We start from the raw sequence: 23,559 nt of genomic DNA, 5'->3' as shown, positions 1-23,559 counted from the left end.
CTTGTGAGTTCTTCTGTGGTAGAGAGTCCTCGTCTGAAACCTAGTGAACATGTACTGAATTAATTATGTTAGTAAATGAGTATTGCAAAGCAAATATATTAAAATGAAGTTTCTTTCACCAGTTCACCCTGTATCATATCTTCCATTGTTTTTTTTCTATTCAGTCACTTTGATTAAAAAGTAGAAAATGAATGTATTTTTGTCATCACTATTGTGACAACTTCTTACATTTTTCTTGATATGCTCTTAAATTATAGAGGGAGTCCTATAACTCTTCTCTTGACATCAAAAGATAGACCCAGAAAATTTTTTATGTTCCTAGAAGGGAAGAAAGAAAAGTATACTTGTCCATCTTTTATCCTGGTCTCATGTTAGTGGGCTGTAGTTCTTTGATAAGGAATTATAAAGCTTGACAACATGAATTTTAAATTATTAATGACAATTTAAAACAATTTGTGGTTTTAACTTGAAGAAAACCTATTAGTCTTCTGTTCTCTGAACCTGTCTGTGTGATATTTAGCCACTTCTATTATCCTATCATCTTAAATGAGAGGCATTTTTTTTACTACTCCAGATTTCTTATGTGTTTATTGTTGTTGGTTTTTTTTGGTTGGTTGTTTTGTTTCGCCAGATGCTGTTCAGTTCTGCCATACTTCTCCCTGCTTCTTGAATAGAAACTTTATGTGTCTGTGTTTTATTTCGCTTTGTGATGGTAGGTGGATTAAAAATCAATACTCTGACCAGGATTGTGTGGGCCAAGTTGTTTGTTGTAAGAATGATGTTAAGAATTCAGTCAATTTAGTCTTTGAATTTGTAGTTTAAAAAAATGAAGCAATTTTGAAAAACATCCGCAGGTGCTGAATTCACTTATCTTTATTGTGTCGTTTCATGGAGCTCTTGTCAATCAGATCTTAGTTTTGTAAAAACATATGAAAGAATCACATTTATAAAACAATAACATTAAGAGCTCAGATGAAGTATCCAAAGCCAAGATCCCATTTCCTAGAAACCATTTTACTTTATACATTTTAGCTGATGTATGTTGACAGTAACACAAAATGAGCAGGAATTCTAGTTAAAAAAAAGACAAGCTTCCTCACTCAATCCTTGCCACTTTCTATTTTGAAAGTAGAGGCAATATTTAAACTCTGCTCTGGTTTCCCCTTTGATTTCATTAAATGGTCACCACTTGACCTATTTACATATCGTTTGTGCTACAGATCCCTCCCTAAATAGTTTTTCTCTATCAGTGGGATGTTTATTTTTAATTCAAATGTGTGCTTTCTAGAAGTTTCTTGTCTTAGAATATACACCATTAATTCCAGATATCCAACAATATAAGAATTTTCCAAGCTGTAATTTAAGCTGACAGATTCTCAGCTTTATTCAGCAAATTCTGATTTCCTAAAATTTTAGGGTACCCTGTAAAGAGACTAATTCAACATATGTTCATTAATTGAACACGTCTTTAAGTTAATAATCGTTTGCCTAATAAGATGTATAAAATGCCATTAAGTAAGATGAGAATAAAGTTAATATATACATTTTTAAAAATTAGACTGTTAGAAAATGGAATCTTTATCTGTTTTAGGGAGTACACCTTTAGGATGTTATAAAAAACTTATAGAATATCACAAGAATGGAGACCTTTCTTTTAAATATGTGAAGACCTTTAACATGGATGAATATGTAGGTAAGCTATATTGTTTGAATATATTATTTGGACATGTTGTATTATAAATTGAATATACTTGGAGAATATTAACATTATTTAAATTTGTTTTGAGTGAATATATTTCTAGAGTATGATGTCCCACCTTGTAGTGGGTTGGAAGGTTGTTTAAACGTTTCTATATTTATGTCATGACAGCATGGCACGGGGGAAGGACCACGGGGCTGGGAGTTAGAAGATCTGCGCTCATCTTCCGCTGTGCTACTTGCCAGTCCTGGCTCCATCAACTTTGAGCCAATTCTTTGACGTTTCTCATTCTTCTTTTTTCCTCACAACAAAGTTAAAACCAGTGTGGGGATAAATTAATTAATACATATGTAAAGCAATTAGTAAATTTTTTTCAAATATAAGGCTATTTATATTTGTAGCCTTGAAGCTTTTATAATTTATTGATCGTTAACTTGCTTGTGCTTCCTTGATGGCTCAGCGGGTAAAGAATCCGCCTACAGTGCAGGAGACACAGGAGACGCTGGTTTGATCCCTGGGTTGGGAAGATCCCCGGGAGAAGGAAATAGCAACCCACTCCAGTACTCTTGCCTGGAGAATCCCATGGACAGGGAGCCTGGCGGGCTACAGTCCATGGGGCCACAAAAAGTCGGACACGACTGAGCGGCCCAGCACAACTTGCTGAACTGGAAACATATGAACTCTGTGTTGACATTTACATTTTATAGGTGTATATTTTTAATGGTAGCATGATTGCCAAAGAACCGTTGTAGTTAGGTATACCTTGCATGCAAATAGAAATAACAGAAGGGGAAAATGGACAAAGATTTCAGTTGTGTAGCCACTTAATATGGAGAAGGAAATGGCAAGTCACCCCAGTGTTCTTGCCTGGAGAATCCCGTGGACAGAGGAGCCTGGTGGGCTGCAGTCCATAGGGTCACATAGAGTCGAACATGACTGAAGCGACTTGGCATGCATGCATGTATTGGAGAAGGAAATGGCAACCCACTCCAGTGTTCTTGCCTGGAGAATCCCAGGGATGGGGGAGCCTGGTGGGCTGCCGTCTGTGGGGTCACACAGAGTCAGACACGACTGCAGTGACTTCGCAGCAGCAGCCTCTTAATTTATATTGAATTTAAGACATAAATCAGTCTTACTGGTTAAATTTTATATTTGAGAAGTGGAATATAGTGATTAAATGCACATGAACTAGACTTCTGTGTTCCAGCCCCTCCATTAGCTCCCTGACCCTGGGAAAGTGACTTAACTTTTCAGTGTTTCTGTTCATCTATAAAGTGAGATTGATACTGGTATTTCCACAGATGTCATACACATTGATTGAGTTAATACATACATTTACAGTGGTTAAAATAATGCCTGACAAAATAAGCATTTATTCCATATAAAAATGCTTTTAAATTGAATATAGCATAGGAAGATTATATATTTTAAATAGCATTTGTGGCTTAATCAGAAAAGTCAACTTTCGATTTAATTCTGAAAATAGTTATGTTTTTATTCATTAACTTTGTGTTTAGGACTTCCCAGAAATCATCCTGAAAGCTACCACTCTTATATGTGGAATAACTTTTTTAAGCATATTGATATAGATCCTAATAATGCTCATATCCTTGATGGGAATGCTACAGATTTGCAAGCAGAATGTGATGCATTTGAAAAGAAAATAAAAGAAGCTGGAGGAATTGATCTTTTTGTTGGAGGTACGTAAAACATTTTTTCAGTAGTCATTTGTTAGAACTTGGATTAGGTGCTTTAAATTTCAAAAAAAAACCTTACCTTTGTGTATTGTAAAGAACATCTCTGACTGCCTGTAATACAGACTTATTTAGCTGTTGATTTCTGTTTTACTTTATATTCATCAAAAAATAATCTTAATGTTGCAGGGGGGAATTGTTTCAATTGTGGCTTGAGAAATAGCTCCTAATTCCTGCTGAAGTCTTCTAATTACCTCTTTAGAACTGACACTTTACCACATCTTAGAAAAGGAGTGATGTGTTTCTTTTCCTAAATGATACACTTATTCTTTTACTGTTTCTTTAAAATTCCAACCCAGGTTTCTTATCAGATTACAGCATTAAATCTCTAAAAGTTTGCATATGGTACAGGTGGATTTTAACATTTTTGTACTGACCATTAAATTGCTTCATTTCACCAAGAAATGTGTCAAGAATGTCAGATTTTGTTTATCATCAGCCTTTAGCTAGTATGAATTGGGCTTTATAATTGCCTTAAGAAGATCTAAATAAATGTTTAATTAAGTTCCACTTAAAATTTCTATGTACATGTGTGCCCACACACCCACGTATACATTCGTGTGTGTATATTGTGTCTTTCTGACCTACCATTGAAGAGAGGTGAAAGAGTCTCTATCTTTGCAATGACAGTTTGATTTTCTGTCATCACAGTGAAGCATCCGAATTCAGTTTACAGCATCATGGAAACTGAAACCAAAATTGTTTTTTTGCCAGATTCTTTAGTATTCACCTAGACATACTCAAAGCTCTAAATTAATACTGGATATCTAGAGGTAGACATATCTGTTAGATCTTATGATTTATTAGAAGATGCTCAAAATTCTATGAATTAGACCTGTATTGAGGTTAACTTATGGTTAAGGTGGTCGTGTATTTTGGGGGTGTTTGGTTGCCTTTGAGGAAAATTGGATTTTATAGTTAGACAAAAAGTAGCATCCAGTTTTGGCCACCTACTATCTGTAAGATCTTGGGAGATTTATTGACTTCAGTAAATTAGTTCAGTATTAAAATAGGATTAATATTAACCATTTCAAAATTGATGAGAATTAACCATCTTATAATGTGTAAAATGCCTTGTGAAGTGCTTGGTATATAGTTGGCATTCCACTGAGTGTTACTTTACTCTTTGTCTCTGAGGTATAGTTTGTAAAGTAATTTTTTCTTAATGTATTGAATGTCCTGTTGTTTTACTGATTTACCTCTAAGGATATCTGGCAAGAATGAAGTTTTTCTCTTTGAGGAAATTGTTATCTACCCGGCAGAACTATTATCAATTACTGCCTTAAATATAGGGAATGGTTTTTATTTGAGCAAGAATTCAAGTTAGACTCTTGCTTTTCAAAATAGAAAATATCTATGTTTTAAATAAAACTTACTAATATTACTTCAGTATTCCTGGAAAATATTTGCATTCTAGTTTTGTCCATGTGGATAATTATCATTTGAACCTACCAATACCACAGCAAGGCAGTAGACATTTGAAATGTTTGTGTGCACTACTGATGTATTCTTTAGATTTTATAAACTCTATACCAAAATAAGGTAAAATTACTATAAAATAATATACCTAACTTGTGCATCTTAGTTATGTCAAGAAGCATTTTCACTCATTTACCATTATAAGAGAAGAGAATGGCTACCCACTCCAGTATTCTGGCCTGGAGAATTCCATGGACAGTATAGTCCATGGGGTCACAAAGAGTCGAACATCACTGAGTGACTTTTCACTCGTACCACTATACAGAAAGATACAACAGTTATTAAAATTTCAGTATTAAAAAATGACTACGTGGATAACATAAATAGTATTTTTTTACTTTAACTGAGGGTTTATTTTTTCCTATTAATTTATTGATCTCACATAAGGCTTCTTGTGACAAATCCTTTGGGATCTTATTGCCAGGAAATAGAATTTACTGGGGGGAAAAACTTGATGAGAACTCTGTAACTCCATTTTTTCCCTTTGCCTACTTTCCAGGAAATATTTTAGCCTAATGTAATGTTTAACGTTTAGTCTTGCTTTTCAGATACTTCTAGTGGAACTTTCTTTTTCCCTCATAGCTTTAGCCACTTCTTGTTTCTTTTTAGCTAAATTTTTTGGTTCATTTCCTCAAATAACCCACCTTAGTTCTCCCTTTGAAACTAATGGCTCCTAATCATAATTATTTATGTTTATTAATGACTCTTACCACTAAAAATAACTTAATAATTTGTTTTTTAACCAATTTTTGTCTTAAACTTACTCTAGTTCTCCCCTTGCAAAAAAAAGAAAAAAACAAATCTAAGATTTCCTTTTCTTTTCCATTAACACCTTCTCTGTAGTCATGGGCCAATCCAGGGTCTGACAGTTCATATTTATCATCCAAGGGACATATAATACTATGTAGAGAATGAAGGGTTGGCTTGTTACATGTTCTTTGGGCTTCTCCCTGTTTGGAATACCCTATTATTGGATGTGTCTCATGAAAGAATCTCATTTGATTCTTTGCCTTTGTTGATCTTGGTTGTTATCATTGGATTTTCAAGATGAGGCTTGGTATCTGGGTCTTACCACTTACCCTTCTTTTGTTCCAGGGTTTGGTTAATAAAACACTAAGAACTGAGCCAAATGGGATCAAAATATCAGCCTTATTGAAGGTAAAGTTGAATTAGAGATGGCAGGTTGGGCTTGAGGCCAGAATGGGGTTGCCTACTTCTCCCCTCTGAATGAGAAATAGTAAAACCAGACAAGAGCTCCAGAGTAACCCACCATTGCTCACTCCTAGGAATTGGAGCCAGAGTTCCCATCCTTCTACAGATAGGAGAAAGGAGGAAATACACTCTCAGAAATTCTTCCTCTGATGAGTGTGTTGGGAGAAAGAATAAGGTGTATCATACAATTTCTGATCCAACAATAAAATATACAAACATGGAAATCTATAAATAGATTCTAAATGCATTATTAACTTTAAAATGATCTTAAGATAATTTGTTCTCAAAAGGAAAAAATAGAAGACGATGGGAAGATTTTAACCCTCTACTTTGGTTACATGATTAGATTCTTTGATTTGCAAGTAACTGTAATCTACTAATGGTACCAAAAGTGAATTTATTGGAATGATTCTGGAGTAATTCACATAATTGATATTAGAGTTGAAAAAACACGTCTTTAGAAGAACAAGAACCACGAGCCTCAGGTCCCTGAAGCAGGGACTCACCTGAGCCTCTGCTGCAGTGCTGTCATCAGATGCCTCGGCTCTAGATGACTTCTTTCCTTTTGTATCCCTTGGTCAAATTTCAGATTTCTAGAGAGAAATTCTGATTGTTTCAGCTTAGCACAAGTACTTATCTCTAGACTACAACAGTTGTGCCTAAAAGAGATGAGACATAGGGTGTTATAATTGATCTAGGCCCTGTTGTGAGGGGATCAGAGCAGGGAAGGAGGAGGGAAAAACTATACTGAACGTACCAAAGAATACCAGCCTCCTTTCATTTATTCATCTGTTACGTACTGAGGGCCTCCTGTGTGTCATGTGTTCTAAATATCAGGATATAGTAGTGAAAAAAAGTCTTCGCTTTCATGAAGTTTACCTTCTAGCCCACAGAACTACAGACACAGGGAAGACACACCACTGGGACTCAGGTTTTAGGGATGTTTCATAAGGGTGTTGGTATCTTAGTATAGACTTACAGACTGAATAAGGATTAAGCGTGGTTTTTAGAGTTGATGCTTATTTTAAAGAAAACTGATAAAGCTTTGTAAAAAAAAATTCTGAACATTTAAAAAATACAATTTTATATCCAGAAGTTCAATTTTTGATAATTACTCATGGTCAGTAAGGGAATGTATTGACCCCTTTCCATCATGAGCCTTTGTGGTTAATTTGCTCTGCACTTCTGTATGACTCAAGTCACCAGTGAGACCACTAGAATTGATCTTTGAGGACTTCCTGTTTTTTCTGGAACTCTTTTGTCTTCCTGTTTCTATCCTTTCCTCTATAGAGAAAAATAAATAAAAGTGTCTGGGCAGATATATACTGAAGAGGAAAGGCAGAACAGTTTTACAAATCTAGAGAGAGATACGTATCTATGGTTTAAAATTCTCAAGCACATACATACGTAATAGTGGAAACAGAGCATGCATATTAACCACATATAGGTCTGGGCTTTATGTACTAGATTAAAAGTTAATCCTATATTATTAAAGATTTCCTTAGACTAAGGGCTTCACAGCTGGTCCTAGTGGTAAAGCACCTTCCTGCCAATGCAGGAGACATAAGAGACCCGGGTTCGATCCCTGGGTCGGGAAGATCCCCTGGAGGAGGAAATGGCAACCCACTCCAGTATTCTTGCCTGGAGAATCCCATGGACAGAGGAGCTGGCGGGCTACAGTCTACGGGTTTGCAAACAGTCGCTCACAACTGAAGCAACTTAGCACATATTATGCTTTGTTAGTTCATATCTTGGGCTTCCCTGGTAGTTCAGTAGTAAAAAACTTGCCTGCCAATGCAGGAGATGTAGGTTCCATCCCTGGACTGGGAAGATCCCCTGGGGAAGGAATTGGCAACCTTCTCCAATATTCGTGCCTGGGAAATCCCACAGACAGAAGATCCTGGCTTGTTGCAGTCCATGGGGTTGCAAAGGGCTGGACATGACTTAGCAACTAAATAAGTTGATACCTGCTTCCTAAGGTTTTCATTTCTTTCTTCCTTCAAAACCAGGTTACTCTTTGTCATATTTTACCTTGTTGTAGCCTGGGGGAAAGTTTTTAGAATTATGTATTAAAAATCAGTAAGATTTATCTATATATCATTAAATATGCAGAATATAAGTGTGACAGATATTTTGACCCAGAGAACTTGTGGGTTTATTTTTTTTTTTTATTGAAGTTGCCAGAAATCTGACTAGCAAGTTAGGGTTCATGTATGTAAAACTTGATTTAGTAATAACCTCACAGAAAGATTCTTGATTTTATAAAATAATTTACCTCCAATTTCCTTCAAATAAGAAATGTCATATTCTTACCTATATTTTAGAGACAGTCCTATTAGAGCTGGTAGTAGATCTCCTTAAAGTAGTGTTTTCAAATTGTGGTTGTCACACATTATTAGCTTATGAAATCAGTATGGTCAGTCACATTCAGCATTTCCCTTTTGTAAATGAAATGGAATGTAATCAAAAGTAGCTTGAATGACTCCTAGTAAGGGTAAGTATTATTTCATGTGGTTCTGATTTTAATTGTATTTATATGTGTATTAGATTGCAATGTCAAATGTATTTCTTGCTATAGGTTACAGTCAAAAAAAGTTTGAAGAAAACTATTGCCTTAGATAATAACTTGTCCAATGTAGACATTTTTATAAGTGAGGAAACTATACTACAGAGAGGTCCTGTAGTTAATTGCCCCATCTAGACTAAGAACCAAGCAAGTTAAAGTGTGACTGTAAAAACTACTAGGTTAGGAATCAGAGGATTTAGACTGAGTTTTGTCTTAGTTATCTACTAAATTATTACCTTGAACAAGTCATATATTATCCTTGGGCATCAAAGTTTCCTTTGATTTTAAATAGATATGCCTAATCTGACTGTATTACAAGATTGTTAAATATGTCTGATGTTGAGATGATGCATGTGAAAATGCTTTATAAAGTCTTATTCTAATATAAAGTGATACTTAATTTTGCTGCTGTTAGAATCATGCTAGCTCAATGCTAAGCATATGGAAAACATTGAAATACTTGTTGAATCAAATATAGGAACAAATATCTTACTGCAGCATTAGAAATTCAGCTATCAGATAAAACAAGGTAAGTGTGTTTATGACTGTTTCTTTGGTCTTAAAATCATGTTTAACTTTGAGAAAACGTATTTACTTTATGTGAGAAACCTTATTTACTTATGTGTATATGTTGTATGTATGTATTTCTTTTGAAAGGAATTGGTCCAGATGGTCATATTGCTTTCAATGAGCCAGGATCCAGTTTAGTATCAAGGACAAGATTAAAGACGCTAGCAATGGACACCATTTTGGCAAATGCTAAATATTTTGACGGAGATTTATCAAAAGTGCCAACTATGGCTCTAACAGTTGGTGTGGGGACAGTGATGGATGCTAGAGAAGTAAGAATTAAATGTTCTTTGATGTTTTTCCTTTGATGTCTGTAGATTTTGGAGAAATTATGGTGTCAAATAAGTGATGTTTTGATTTAATCATATTTGCAATATAAATTGTTGTCTAGCTTTCAGTAATTTCTGTCAGGCTCATTGCCATGTTTAGAATTCAAGTAAATTAAGTCTTTGGAGCTGGAAATTAAAAATTAGGCACCACCTCTTTTGAGGTACTGCTTCACTTGCCTCTTCCGTTTCACAGTTTGCGGTCCTAACATCACACTTATATATAGTTTTGGGAAAGGACTTGTTACAGCAAAGCTGCAGTTCTGATTAACATTAAACTGCTTTTGGAGGCTGAAGGTAGTTTAGGGTCATGTGCTTCTTGACTGTTGGTTTCCAGTAGGTAAAGAACCCCTCTAAGACCTGATCTGTTCTAAATTTGGTATGTTTAAGAAGGTAAGAGTTCTGAACAGTAGACTCTTAGATTTTTTAGTTTTTAATTCATCTTTTATTTCCTGCCTTGAGAATAACAGACCAAATTATAATCAGCTCATGATTATAAGTAGTTAAGTTATATGGAAACCCCAAAACTCCATCCCTTTCTGGCAACAGGATTGGATAGGTTCAGGGGAAAGAGTATAGACAATGTATGGTGAATAAGTAACTGATCTTGATATAAATATATCTAGGCTTGAATACATAAACAGAACTGTCATTCAGAATGTAGGAGTTTTTCATGTGAAAATCATAATTGGTTTATGAAAAAGACCTTTTTCATGGTAAATAAGTTGAAAATAATTCAGAGCAATCTTAGTTCTAAAATACAAAACCCAAAGTTATGGAAAAAGATTCTTATATTTAGCAAGATTTAAGTTATAATTGCAATTCTTACACTAATTCTTAGAAGAGAGTTATTTCAGACATTTGATTTTTTCTTTTGTTCAGGTTTTGCAACAAAATTACATGATGCCATTCACTTCATAGTATTTATTCCCAGCATGATTATAGAGGAAAATTACAGCAAAACCACTAGGGCTTCATCATTTTCCTAAGGGCTTTAATGCTTTGTCATATATCATTCTTTGTTTTTATCCTGAAGTATAGTTGACCTACAGTATTGTACTAGTTTCCAGTGGACAGCAAAGTGATTCATATTTTCAGATCATTTCCATATAGAGTAAGTCCTTGTTACCCACCTGTTTTACATAGTTTGTATCTTTTAATTTCAGATTTCTAATTTATCCCCCTTTCCCTTTGGTAGCCATAAATTTGTTTTCTGTGTGAATCTGTTTCTGTTTTATATAGATTCACTTGTATTATTTTTTAGGTGCCACATATGAGTGATATCATATATCTGTCTTTCTCTGTATGACTTACTTAGTATGATATTCTCTAGGTTCATCCATGTTACTGCAAATGGCACCATTTCATCTTTTTTTTTGGTAGCTGAGTAATATTTGTGTGTGTGTGTGTGTGTGTGTGTGTGTGTGTACACTCAAGCCACATCTTAAACCAACCCTTTGCTGAAGCACACCTGGGTTGTTCCTCTTGTCTTGGCTATTGTAAATAATGCTGCTAGATTTTTCATAACATTGTTTTGAAAGAAGTATCACATGATTATACTTAATAATTTGCTTATCTTCAATTTTAATGGGCTTAATGTGTACAGATTTTCATCTGCTAGTAGTTTTAACTCTGATGTGAGTTATTCTTCAGTGTCATTTCCAATAACTGCAAGGACACATAAAATGTGGATCCATGTGTGGGGCAGATGCCTCTGTTGAGTGGAAAGTAGATCTGACTGGGAGATGAAGTCTTCACATTTGGGCAGCTCAGATAATGAGGACCTTCCGTACACGTGTTAGAAGTGACACCTGTCAGTTATTACAGATTTCTTAGGAATTAGGAATTATCTACTAGATCGTGAACCACACAGGTCACTGCCTGCAGTTTTCACTCCTTTCTCGCCTTGAGGTCTTACACTGGTGTTAATTGGGAAATGTTAGACTTTTTCTAGTCCTTGCTTAGCTAAAATAGCACCATTCACTTTTCAGCTTTCAGAGCTCCCTCTTCTGACCATAATCCTGATAATCAAAATTACTATCTTTTATTCTGTTTTACTGTGCTGTCTTTTTCTTTATAGCACTTTTTGCAGTTTATAATTGTTTTTTGTGTTTAGTTGTTTAATATCTTTTCCTCACTAATTTATAATCACCAAGCATTATTGGGTTATGTATATCTAACACAGTACACTGCCTGTCACATATATATTCAGTTACTATTAGAAACAGTTTAAATGAGTTATTTTTGCCCATAATTCATCTTAGACAGGTTGGTTCTATCCACAGCTTGGCTATCTCCCTAAACTATCAGATCTGATTTTTACTAACTTTTGGCTGTTTGACAAAAGCCGAATTTACCCTCAAAGCATTAAAATTTGTTTTTACTGAGATATATTTAAAGATAATGCTTATATGTTTAAGGTAATTTCAAAAGAAAAACACAAAATTGTTTTTAACTGTTGTAGCATCTTTAAAATTGTTATATATAATAATTTAAGTATTTATTTTTGTGATGACCATTAAAACTTAAAAATCCACTTTTGATTTTGTTGACTTACTGAATATGAGACGTCACCAATGATTTCTTAACTGTTAAAACCATCATCCTTTTACAGGTCTTATCCTACTGGGCCTCTTTTTCATCATCTATTCCTGCTTCTCCTGTCATAAAATTGCTGTTATTCTTCTTTCTGACTGTTCTTTCCCAGTCAGTCCCCCATCTGCCTTGGGTCCTCGCCCCAGCACTGTATATTCGTTCTGCACATTTTCGGGCAGTCTGCTCAGTGGCCTCTTTGTGTGCATGTTTTTGTTTGTTTAATTAACACGTCAGTAGCAGTCTCACTTTATAACACTGTTCTCAGGAGATTCAGTACTATTCCAAAAGGATCAACTGTGCTCAGTACAGTGATAACTACCAATCTTTAGCCAGTTCTTTTTCTGAAGCTGCAGAATTCATATTTTCTTTTTTTTTATATGAAACTTTTAGTATTTTATTCACTTTCATAGTTTTACAGTATTAGTAAAAATAATGGCCATTATAAATAAGTATAAAATGGAAGTTGATGAAAAAATAACCCCAAGTCTTCCTTGACTCTCACCCTCCCACCAAAAAACTAGCTAGTATATGGCAAATATCCTTTTCACACATTATCTTTAGGCATATATTCACTTTGTAGTGGTGGATGGTCTAGCCGCTAAGTCGTATCTGACTCTTGTGATCCCACGGACTGTAACCTGCCAGGCTCCTCTGTCCATGGGGTTTTCCAGGCAAGATTAGTGGAGTGGGTTGCCATTTCCTTCTCCACAGAATTCATACTTTCAAGTGACTCCTTAAATTGTTCAAAATTCACCTTTCTGCCAAAACTGCCTCTGCCCCCCTCGGTGAACAGCAGCCTCTCCATGAACAGTCTCTGAGCCTGGAGCTCTGAGCTCCTTCACATCGCATCAGTCCCCACATTTCACCATTTACCTTAGAGGAAGTTAAGGGGCCAGCTCTCATCAGAACTGCCTTACTTCTGGTCTGTATCAGTTTTTATTCTTGAGGATTATTGCAAACCCATCCTAAACTTCATGCCTATCTCCTTTCTTTACCTATCCCGTTCTCTATTTACAGCCCAATTTTTTAAAAAAACATAATTTAGTTATTACTTGTGTGTGTAATGAGTCTCTGATTCCCTGCTACTTCACCACAAGATGGTATCAAGCCCCTTTGTTTGGCATGAAAAGGCTCATATATCAAATTTCAGTCAGTTTTTAGCCACTTCCATTCGTTACCCTGTGGTCCAGCCTTACCAAATTTCTAGCTTTTTATTGACCACCCTATAATTGTCTGAAATGCCCCCTTTTCTGCTTATCCTTAAAGACTTGGTTTCAGACAGGAGCTACTCTTAAATCTTGTTCACATTTATTCTCTTATTCCTTGAAAATAGTGGAACAGATAGAGTAGAAATGATCACATTAGCAACATCAAATTAATTATGAGAACAGTGCTTTTCAATTCCTGATTGTCCAGATATGCCTTCATAATTTTCAGTTAAAGGTTATATGTCTTACTGTAGTTGTTAAGGATGTGGTTGCCGGAATCAGACCTCTTGTTTATATAGTAGCCTTACCAAGACCTTCAGCAAGGTCCCAAATAACTGTGCCTCAGTTTATCTATAAAATCGGAAAATAAGGAGTTAAATGAGATGATTCATAGAAAGTGCTAAGTTCAGTGTTTAACTTTGAAACCACTAAATCATCTTAAAACTCCTGAAATAAATTATGTCCATTTCAATAAATATCTATCATGCAGTTATCACTACATATTCCCATTTAATGTAGTGTGTGTTAAGTTGCTTTAAAGAGACTTTTCAAATGATAGTATAAGGATTTATGCCAGATTGCATAATAATCACTTAAGGGACCCTGATTCTTGGGTTCTAATTCCAAAGATTCTGAATAGAACACAGAGCAAAGAACTTGAATATTTTATTACTGTTGTTTTTTTTTTTTTAATTCCTGTGTCTTTCATTTCCAGTAAGGAAAACTAATTAATAAAGCCACTAATCAAGTGTTGTGCTTACCTTATTATGTCAAGCATTGTTAATGTTTAAAAGAATGCTTTTAATTATAGGTGCTTTTAATTTAAAAAATGCCTTTAATTATAGGCATATTAATTCTTCACTGAACTGAGATTTCTGTACTTAAGAACAAGAAGTATCAATAAAAAACAGTAGAAATTCATACACATTTTAAATGCATTTTTGGGCTTTGATATTTTTTAAGATATAGCTCCAAAATGAAAATTAGCGAATCTTGATAAAAGAAATACAATAATATCTGGTTTATTAATCTTTAATTTCCTCCACGTTTTAGAGGGTCTGGTGATAAAATACAAAATACAGAATCTTTACGTTGTTGTAGATATTTTAGAATTACAACCACCGTAACATTCATTTTTTAGTTAACGATTGTAATGAGAAAAAGTGTTTTAACGATTTATTTCATAAACTTTTAACTTGTAAAATAGGATTGAGTTACTGCTAACAATGGTAAAGAAATTATTCTTTCAGACATCTATACACTTACTCATTTTTGCACATGTTCTTTGAATTATCTCATAGGCTATTAGGGATTTGGGACCAAGAGCTTGGATTTTCTGTACCTAAGGATAGGTCTCAATTATGTAACACATACGAGTCTTAAGAGAAAAAAAGGATAGTTCCTTTATTTAAGTAGATTCTGAATCCTTCTTTAAACCTAGTTTTGTTCCAAAATAGCTTTATATAGCACCTATTCAGTGGACAGTCTTCAGACTCTATAGATCACTTTTAAAATAGCTACTGTTTCAGAGTCCTTTGCTTTTCCAAAGTAATATCTACTACTTGCCCAGAGCACTTTGGTAAATCTTTCCTGGTTATGTGATTTATGTGGCTCTGCTTTTACAAAGCAGCCTTTCTGTTTCTTTTCCTTTATGCTCCCAGGCCTCTCCTGCGCACCACTGTCCTAAGTGTTAAATACCAGAGGCGTTGTGGTGCATTTAGTAATGCTCCATTACAAGATGCTATTTACTTTGTCTCCTTTGTGCTTGCCTGTTACCTTAAAGAGCAGGAATAAATATCTTGGATTATCAAGAAATATGGAGCTATTTCTTTTTATTTCAAGCCTCAGAAAAATATTGGTGCTCAATTCTTTGTTTTAAAAAACAGCTTCTTAGTCATTTGAACGTGTTTTAAGAATTGTTCATGATTTTTCAGGTGATGATCCTCATTACAGGCGCACACAAGGCATTTGCTCTCTACAAAGCAATAGAAGAAGGAGTCAATCACATGTGGACTGTCTCAGCTTTCCAGCAGCATCCCCGAACTATTTTTGTATGTGATGAAGATGCTACTTTAGAATTGAGAGTTAAAACTGTAAAATACTTTAAAGGTGAGCATTGAAGTTTCAAAAGTAGATTGAGTGAATGTTCCATTGTAGATAACAATTAAAACTTAATGTAATTAGTTATATATATATATATATAGGTCAGTAATTCATAAAGTATGTAGTAAGTGTACTGGTGATATTATATGAATAAAAATCCTTTTTAATCTTTTTACTCTAATAACTAGGTGTTTAATATATATTAGAAAAAATATATACTGAACCAACCAAACTTGTATTTCATGGATATCATTGCTTTGACAAGGTTAAAGAGGTTACTGTATTTTATTAGCTCTAAGACACTGCCTTTTTCACATTTATCTAATTTGAAATTGGGCTGTTTAAAGTTGATTTCATATAGTTTATCTGGTAGCAGGTTTTCCTTAGAGGTACATAAAATAATAGCATGTCTTATACTTTTTCAGCATCTCATATTCATGAAATATAGTAATAACTTGAAAATTCAATTTAAAGGAAATCAGTAACTCATGGTTCATGGGAGAGTGTGAATGTCAAAAAATCTTGACTGTAATACAAATGAAGTTTGGCAAGCAGGGAAAATAGTCTCATTTTTAACATGAAATTTTGATCATATATATAGAGCTTAGTATTAGCACTTACCTGTTGTGAGAATTTTCTTGTTCTACTAAATATTCTTCAAAACTATTAATGGCTATATGATAGATGTCATAGTTTACTTAAATGTTTCCCTATTGTTAAACACTTAGATTACTTTCAGTCATTTATATTTTCATCAGTTAAATTACCAGCTTTTTACCAAGTCACAAATATACCAAACTAAACTGAAAATTGTAATTAGTAATTTGACAGATAAAAACAAAGAATAGCTCAGTTATGGGTTATGAATAAGATAGAGCTCTTGATAGCATCTTACCCATATATTTCCATGTAGTCCAGGTTTCATCACAATTATTAGATTCCTTGACAAAGTTAACAGAAGCAGTCTTCAGTATCCACATACTTTAATGCCAGTTCAGAGGAGATTCATTTAACATTGCCATTTTCTAACATGAGTAATTTCCAGATAAACTCCCTATACTTGTCTGATTTTGTCAGTCTGATTTTTATCAGAAAATAGTAATAGCCAATACTTATATAGTAATAGCCAATACTTATATTACCAGGCGCTATTTTAAACATAATATACTTACTGATTTACTTAATTCTCAAAATTCTATGACATGGCTACTCTTATAATCCTATTTATAGGTGAATTAACAGGCTTAGTAGGGATGTTAAGTCACTTACAAATTATGAAGCTGAACATATTTCTGAAGAGATTCAGGACATCAGCCTCTGTCAGGATGCCTCCTTCAGTATGGAGAAAAATAGATTTGAGATATTGTTCTGGGCTACATATATAGACCTCATTTTATAGTAAAGGATTTTGATACAAGGTAGAATGTTTGACTTCATAAATTTATACATGTTATAAATATAATTTTGTATACTTGTCATGTCCTCATTATTATATTGCTAGATATACTGGAGGAAATGAATCCCATAGTTATCTTTAACTCTTCAAATACCATTCATACCACTATTCTTTCTTCTACCATCCCTTTAAAAGTGTCAACAGGAATGGTAAAGGGTTCTAATTATTAGCTCCTAAAGAAATCTTAAGTTAACTACATCTAAAACAATAAAAATCATTAGCAAATGGAAGTTAATTTCAGTATGTATCTTTTGAAAGATATAAGTAGATCACAGGAAAACATTTTAATTATTTTATTCCAGTTTTTTTTTAAATACAACCTATGTGTTATATCCTTGAAGTAGTATATTTTCAAGACACTATCATCATGGTGAACATTTTGCTTTGTTTTATCCATCTTAGACCCTACTCCATAGCTTGATAGACCTTGAATGAGTTCAGATTGAACCAGACCATAAAATCTATATTTAGCTTTTCTTCTTCAGGCAACATGTCAGAAGTCTATGCATTTTTATCATTCTTATTAGAATTTACTTATTTCTATTTACGATTTAAGTGGCAGTTATTAATGTTTATCACATTCTTGTGTAGGAAGTTGCTTTATCTTATGTACAAGTCATAGCTAGTGTTTAGTTAAAAAAAAAAAAACTTTATGAATGAGTTGGATTTGTAACGTTTAGCCTAATGTTTTAAATTGTGCGTTTTTAAGCTCTGATGTATTCTTACCATGGTCAAAGCTTTAAGCAAATGGTAGATGAATTATACCAAGAAGAATGATCCTCTGAGAGCTCATACTCTAGAAGACCTGTACCTTCTAAACTCCACGGCCGTGATTGCCATGGTCTCTGCCATCTCCTCTCAGGCCTCTCCAGTCTCCACCTTGCTGCTGTTTACATACTGTTTGTAAATTTCTCAGTTAAATCTTGTTTTAAATAAGATTGGTTCTATTTAGAGATAATTATCTGGTAAATTTTTTTCATAAGCAGATAACTTGCAATATAAAAAATTACCCTTCAATGTTCATTTTTGTGAAATGTAAATTATATTTTCCAGTTAATGTCATCAGCCAGGAAACATGAGTTACAGTGCCTTCAAATATATTGTCTCCTGTGGTATTACTCAAAGGAAGTATAGGTTTCCTTGCCTGAAAGTAGTTTGCATTCTTCATAAAAACTGGCTCATTAAGTGATTTGAGAAAATATCAATAAAATGTAGTTCCATAAAGGTAGGGACTTTAGTTTTGGTTCACTGCATTAGTTCAGCATCTCAAAGGATACCTAGTACATTGGAGACACTTGGTAGATTCTAGGAAGTTGGGCAGGTAGATGGATAAACACGTGACGCTGATAGCATTTCAGTTTAAGAACTAAATTATGTAAATCACTGTGAAATCCAAGGTACATTAAGGAGATTTTTATATTTATATAGTACTGGAAGACAACTTTAATTGAGCTGATGGGACTGAGAGCTGTTGAAGATGCCTAGCATTTAGTTTTCAAGAAAATGGCATAATCAATAGCACAGGTGCAAGGATGAACTAACACAGTAGCAGGAAAAAGTTCCTCTTAGCAGAATAGAAAACAAAGTATATTGTTTTAAAAGTACAAGCTAAAATGGGACTTGCTTATACTTTAAAATTTTAGTGAAAAGGCAGATGAGGGCTGACATGTCAGTGGCCTTTCAAAAAAATATTGGAGGAGAGGAGTTATCAGCCCTGAGAAAAATATTATGTATTAACATTTTTGGAGCAAATAACATATGCCAATAAATAATTTAAAATCTAGCTTCAGAGATAGTTTGCATGAAACAGTGGAAAGAATGAAGTACTTGTTGGTTTGTCCACATTCTCATGGATTTTATCATAGGCTTTTTATCTTCAAAGCACTGGTAAGCGTGGAAGGGAAGGTTAAATAACTTTATGGAACTGCCACTGTAGAAACATTCAAGTATTAGAGATTACATCATCTCAGACATAGAAACCAAACATCACTGTAGGACTTTTATGCGCTAAGTACCTTGCTTTCTATTTTGAACTTTTGAGCAGAGTTTACTTCATTTTATATATAAGGCCAGATAGCTAAATAGCTGTCATATTCCTGAGGTGGAGGCAGAACCAGTCAAGGACCTGTATGCTTAGTTTAGTTCTTGTTATACAGAATTCTTTCATTTCTTGGGTTAATTCTGCTCCTTGCTTTGCTGTCTTCAAACTCTTCCCATTACTCACTTTAACCTTCTGACCCTTCTCTCTCCAGCTGCGTGGAATACTTTAACTTCCGTCCCTCCAGTCTTACCTCCAAGATTCTAAATTTATCCTTAATGATTAAGCATCCGTCCATGTCTAGCCATTCTGCCACTGCTCGATACTTTTCAGCCTTAAGGACCTTGAGTTACAGAATCTTGGTCTCCACTCTCTCCCTTTCTCCTTTTTAACAATGTATGTTCTAAATTCATTTTGTTTATAAAAAAAAAGCTTCCCAGAAGCCATCTCACTGAACCTTCATAGATTTTTTTAAAGTAAATGTTTACTGAGCTCCTACCGTGTGTCATGACCTTTATAAACCCAGAATTTAGAGCAGAAAATTTAAGGTCCTGAACCTCAATTTATTTTCTGAGAGTGCAAATTGTTCTAAAGAACGTGAAATAGTAGTTCATTATAAGGTGACATTTAGGCTGAGACCCAGTAAGCCTAAAGGAGAAAACCATGCTCTGCTCAGGGAGAAGAGCATCCCAGCTAAATGAGACCGCAAACAGAAAGACCCCGCTGTGACCAAGCTTCGCCTTCCTGAGGAGACAGCAACAAAGCCAGGGTTGAGTGTAACACAGAAGGGGAAGGTGGAAGGACATGAGGTCAGAGGATAAACACAGACAACAGATTAAAATCTGAGATCAGAGGATAAACACAGACAACAGATTAAAATCTAAGTTATTTTCTAAGTGACCATAGCAATAAGAGAATTTTAAGTAGGGGAATGGTATCATCTAGTTTCTTTTTTTTTTTTTAATTAAACAAGGAAAAATTATGCAAATAGGGTGTTGAGCTGGTCATAAGATTAGAGAGGAAAGTGGCTTCAACCAGCTGTAGAGATGAAGAAATGTAGCTAATTTGCGATGTATTTTGAAAGGAATGTCAACCAGTCTTGCTCCTGAGTTTAAAAGAAAAACATCACCAGTGAATTTCAGTTGTCTAGTGTTAGCAGCTCAGCAAATGATAGATAGTACCATATACTAATATTTTAAAGAAATGGTATAGAAGGGGAAAATGGATCTGGACTTTGTCAACAAGTCTGAGGTGCTCATGAGACACTGAAGTAAGCTGTTGAGTAATTAACATTCTTTCAACTGCACTAGTGAATATTTCTCTCAGGACTGTTCCACTCCTGGCTTTTCTCCTACTACATGTAGTAGGACTTTAGTGTTCTTTACATGTCTCTTTACTTACCTCTTAAAAATGGGTCTTCACAGTTTGAATTTTAGAGTGATTCTGCAGTCTTTTGATAAAGAACACTTTCTTTTTTTTTTTTTTCTTTTTTTAATTTTTTTATTAGTTGGAGGCTAATTACTTCACAACATTTCAGTGGGTTTTGTCATACGTTGATATGAATCAGCCATGGATTTACACGTCTTCCCCATCCCAATCCCCGCTCCCACCTCCCTCTCCACCCGATTCCTCTCGAAACATCCCACCCTCGCCTTCTCCCAGAGAGTTCAAAAGTCTGTTCTGTATTTCTGTGTCTCTTTTTCTGTTTTGCATATAGGGTTATCGTTATCACCTTTCTAAATTCCATATATATGTGTTAGTATGCTGTAATGTTCTTTATCTTTCTGGCTTACTTCACTCTGTATAAGGGGCTCCAGCTTCATCCATCTCATTAGGACTGGTTCAAATGAATTCTTTTTAACGGCTGAGTAATATTCCATGGTGTATATGTACCACAGCTTCCTTATCCATTCGTCTGCTGATGGGCATCTAGGTTGCTTCCATGTCCTGGCTATTATAAACAGTGCTGCGATGAACATTGGGGTGCACGTGTCTCTTTCAGATCTGGTTTCCTCAGTGTGTATGCTCAGAAGTGGGATTGCTGGGTCATATGGCAGTTCTATTTCCAGTTTTTTAAGAAATCTCCACACTGTTTTCCATAGCGGCTGTACTAGTTTGCATTCCCACCAACAGTGTAAGAGGGTTCCCTTTTCTCCACACCCTCTCCAGCATTTATTGCTTGTAGACTTTTGGATAGCAGCCATCCTGACTGGCGTGTAATGGTACCTCATTGTGGTTTTGATTTGCATTTCTCTAATAATGAGTGATGTTGAGCATCTTTTCATGTGTTTGTTAGCCATCTGTATGTCTTCTTTGGAGAAATGTCTGTTTAGTTCTTTGGCCCATTTTTTGATTGGGTCATTTATTTTTCTGGAATTGAGCTGCAGGAGTTGCTTTTATATTTTTGAGATTAATCCTTTGTCTGTTTCTTCATTTGCTATTATTTTCTCCCAATCTGAGGGCAGAACACTTTCTTACTAGCAAGTACCCTGTGTCCTCAATCCTGTAATTCCATTTCTTAACAAAACCACATTAGTCCCTTTCCCCCGTCTCCATGTTCTTAACAGCATGGTAAAATTTAACTGATTTCTCTGACCTCCAAATAAATCTTTAGTTGATTAATTGGGGCCATTTATTTCCCCAAAGACATGAGTAACTGGAAGATTTCCCCAAGAAGCTTTAATAATTGAGGAGAGTTTACAAGCATGCCAATTATAAGATGAAATCTAAATTTACTTGGAAATTAATATTTAATGTAGGTTATCTTCTACATTGTTTTAGTAAACTTGTCTGAGTGACTCGTCATCAACCCTTATTGTAAACACGCATGTCAAAATAGTGAAAAATAATTTGCCAGTTGAGTGGATAGGGTAATACATTGGAGAACTAACGTACAACAGTTCTGAGCTCCTCAGCAGAGTTTGACTAGTTTGACTCTGAGCTCCTCAGAGAGTTAAACTCAATAGACTTTAGATGTAATTAATATTCAAATGTTATTTTGTCATACTGAAATTCTAAAGACAAAACTGCTCTTACTTTTTCTTAAAGAACCTGTACCCCATTCTAGATCTACGATTTCATAACCATAAATTGATACTTGCTAGGTAGTTTAAACATTCCGAAACATTTCTGTTTCCATCTTTCCAATAAATACAACCATTATGTACTGGGGGCTTCCCTGGCGTCTCAGACGGTAAAGAATCTGCCTACAATGCAGGAGACCCAGGTTCGATGCCTGGGTCAGGAAGATCCTCTGGAGAAGGGAAAACTAAACAGTCTGAAAGATAAAGAATCTGCCTACAATGCAGGAGACCCAGGTTCCATTCCTGGGTCAGTACGATCCTCTGGAGAAGGGAAAACTAAACAGTCTGAAACATTTCTGTTTGCATCTTTCCAATAAATACAACTATTTTGTATTAGGTGGGAGCTAATATATGTTGTATTTTATTAAATCTTTCTTTTTCTAAAGTAAATGAGGTACAGTTCAAATTAGAAATAAAACTAGAAATGTGCTTTTTTTCTTTAAGGTTTAATGCATGTGCACAATAAACTTGTGGATCCACTGTACAGTATGAAAGAAGGAAATTGAAGGAGATTGGATCAAAATTCTGCTTGAATGAACAGAACACTTTTATACATATATGAATTTTCAGCTATGCAATATGAATTAAAACTTGGGGGATTTTTGAATATTGTCATTTTTGAAGTCTAATATCTATGTTAAACATTCCATATTTACAATGTGTCCATTTTATACTAAGGTTTAGGAGAAATAATTGGCTTTCATGGTTGATCAGCTACTTGTTACAGAAGCCACACTGTCAATGTACCACCACAGAAATGTCTACCTATTTACAAATTTTAAATCGTTTTAAAGGTGACTTCTGTATATCAAGTATTCATATGACTCCAGTGGCATTATTAGACTTTAATTTTTTAATAACGGGACGACACTCCAAGCCTTTCAGATATCATACAACTATCATTGCAAGCCTTTACTTCCAAATGCTATCTTTATTTTCTCTGCATTACACACACAAGCTTTCTGCACGTGGTTGCCTTGGTCATCTTTCTACAGTAGCATCTGGACATCAGAAGTCCTGTTAAATACTGTTGGTACAGAAAATTTGAAGAGATGGCAGTGCCTAAAACTACAGTTATGTCCTTTTGGAAAGTATGTATTAAGTGCATGTTTTTTGTGCACCGTCGTCTTTAGCACTTTTTTTTCTTTTTTTTACAAATGTGACCTTAGTTTTATTTAATGACTTGGGTTCAGGCACTTAATATAAGTATTTTGGCAATTATGAGCTTTATACCTAGAAACACACTGAAGAAAAATTTTTTTAAGAAAAATTATTATTAAACCTCTTAAACAATTAGCTTTATTCCTTATATATATATATATATACTGTATAAAAGGATATGATAAAATATAAAAGGAATTACTGTAAACTATTTTAGATTGCATAACCATTTGCATCATTAAATTGCAAATAAAAGTATATTGTTTTCTATCTTTAACTCAAATAAAGCTTCTAATAAACAAATATTAA

The 23,559-nt window shown here is 34.5% G+C and overlaps 1 protein-coding gene across 2 annotated transcripts in view; it reads left to right on the top strand.

Annotated features, from left to right (window-relative positions):
* GNPDA2 (glucosamine-6-phosphate deaminase 2) overlaps positions 1 to 23,381 on the top strand; it is a 32,048-nt gene extending 8,667 nt beyond the window's left edge. The window contains exons 3-7 of one of the 2 annotated variants that reach the window (XM_061164673.1): positions 1,592 to 1,693; positions 3,217 to 3,399; positions 9,368 to 9,552; positions 15,344 to 15,518; positions 22,534 to 23,381. In XM_061164673.1, coding sequence (XP_061020656.1) covers positions 1,592 to 1,693; positions 3,217 to 3,399; positions 9,368 to 9,552; positions 15,344 to 15,518; positions 22,534 to 22,595 — 707 coding nt within the window. In that variant the 3' untranslated portion in view covers positions 22,596 to 23,381. The remainder of the gene's footprint in view (positions 1 to 1,591; positions 1,694 to 3,216; positions 3,400 to 9,367; positions 9,553 to 15,343; positions 15,519 to 22,533) is intronic. The other variant, XM_061164675.1, reaches the window with a different exon arrangement.
* Positions 23,382 to 23,559: the final 178 nt, after the last annotated feature.

Source organism: Dama dama, chromosome 17 (assembly GCF_033118175.1).
Source record: "Dama dama isolate Ldn47 chromosome 17, ASM3311817v1, whole genome shotgun sequence".
Lineage (NCBI taxonomy): Eukaryota > Metazoa > Chordata > Mammalia > Artiodactyla > Cervidae > Dama > Dama dama.
The sequence above is the reverse complement of the archived record's forward strand: the minus strand, read 5'-3'. Positions and strand labels throughout refer to the sequence as shown.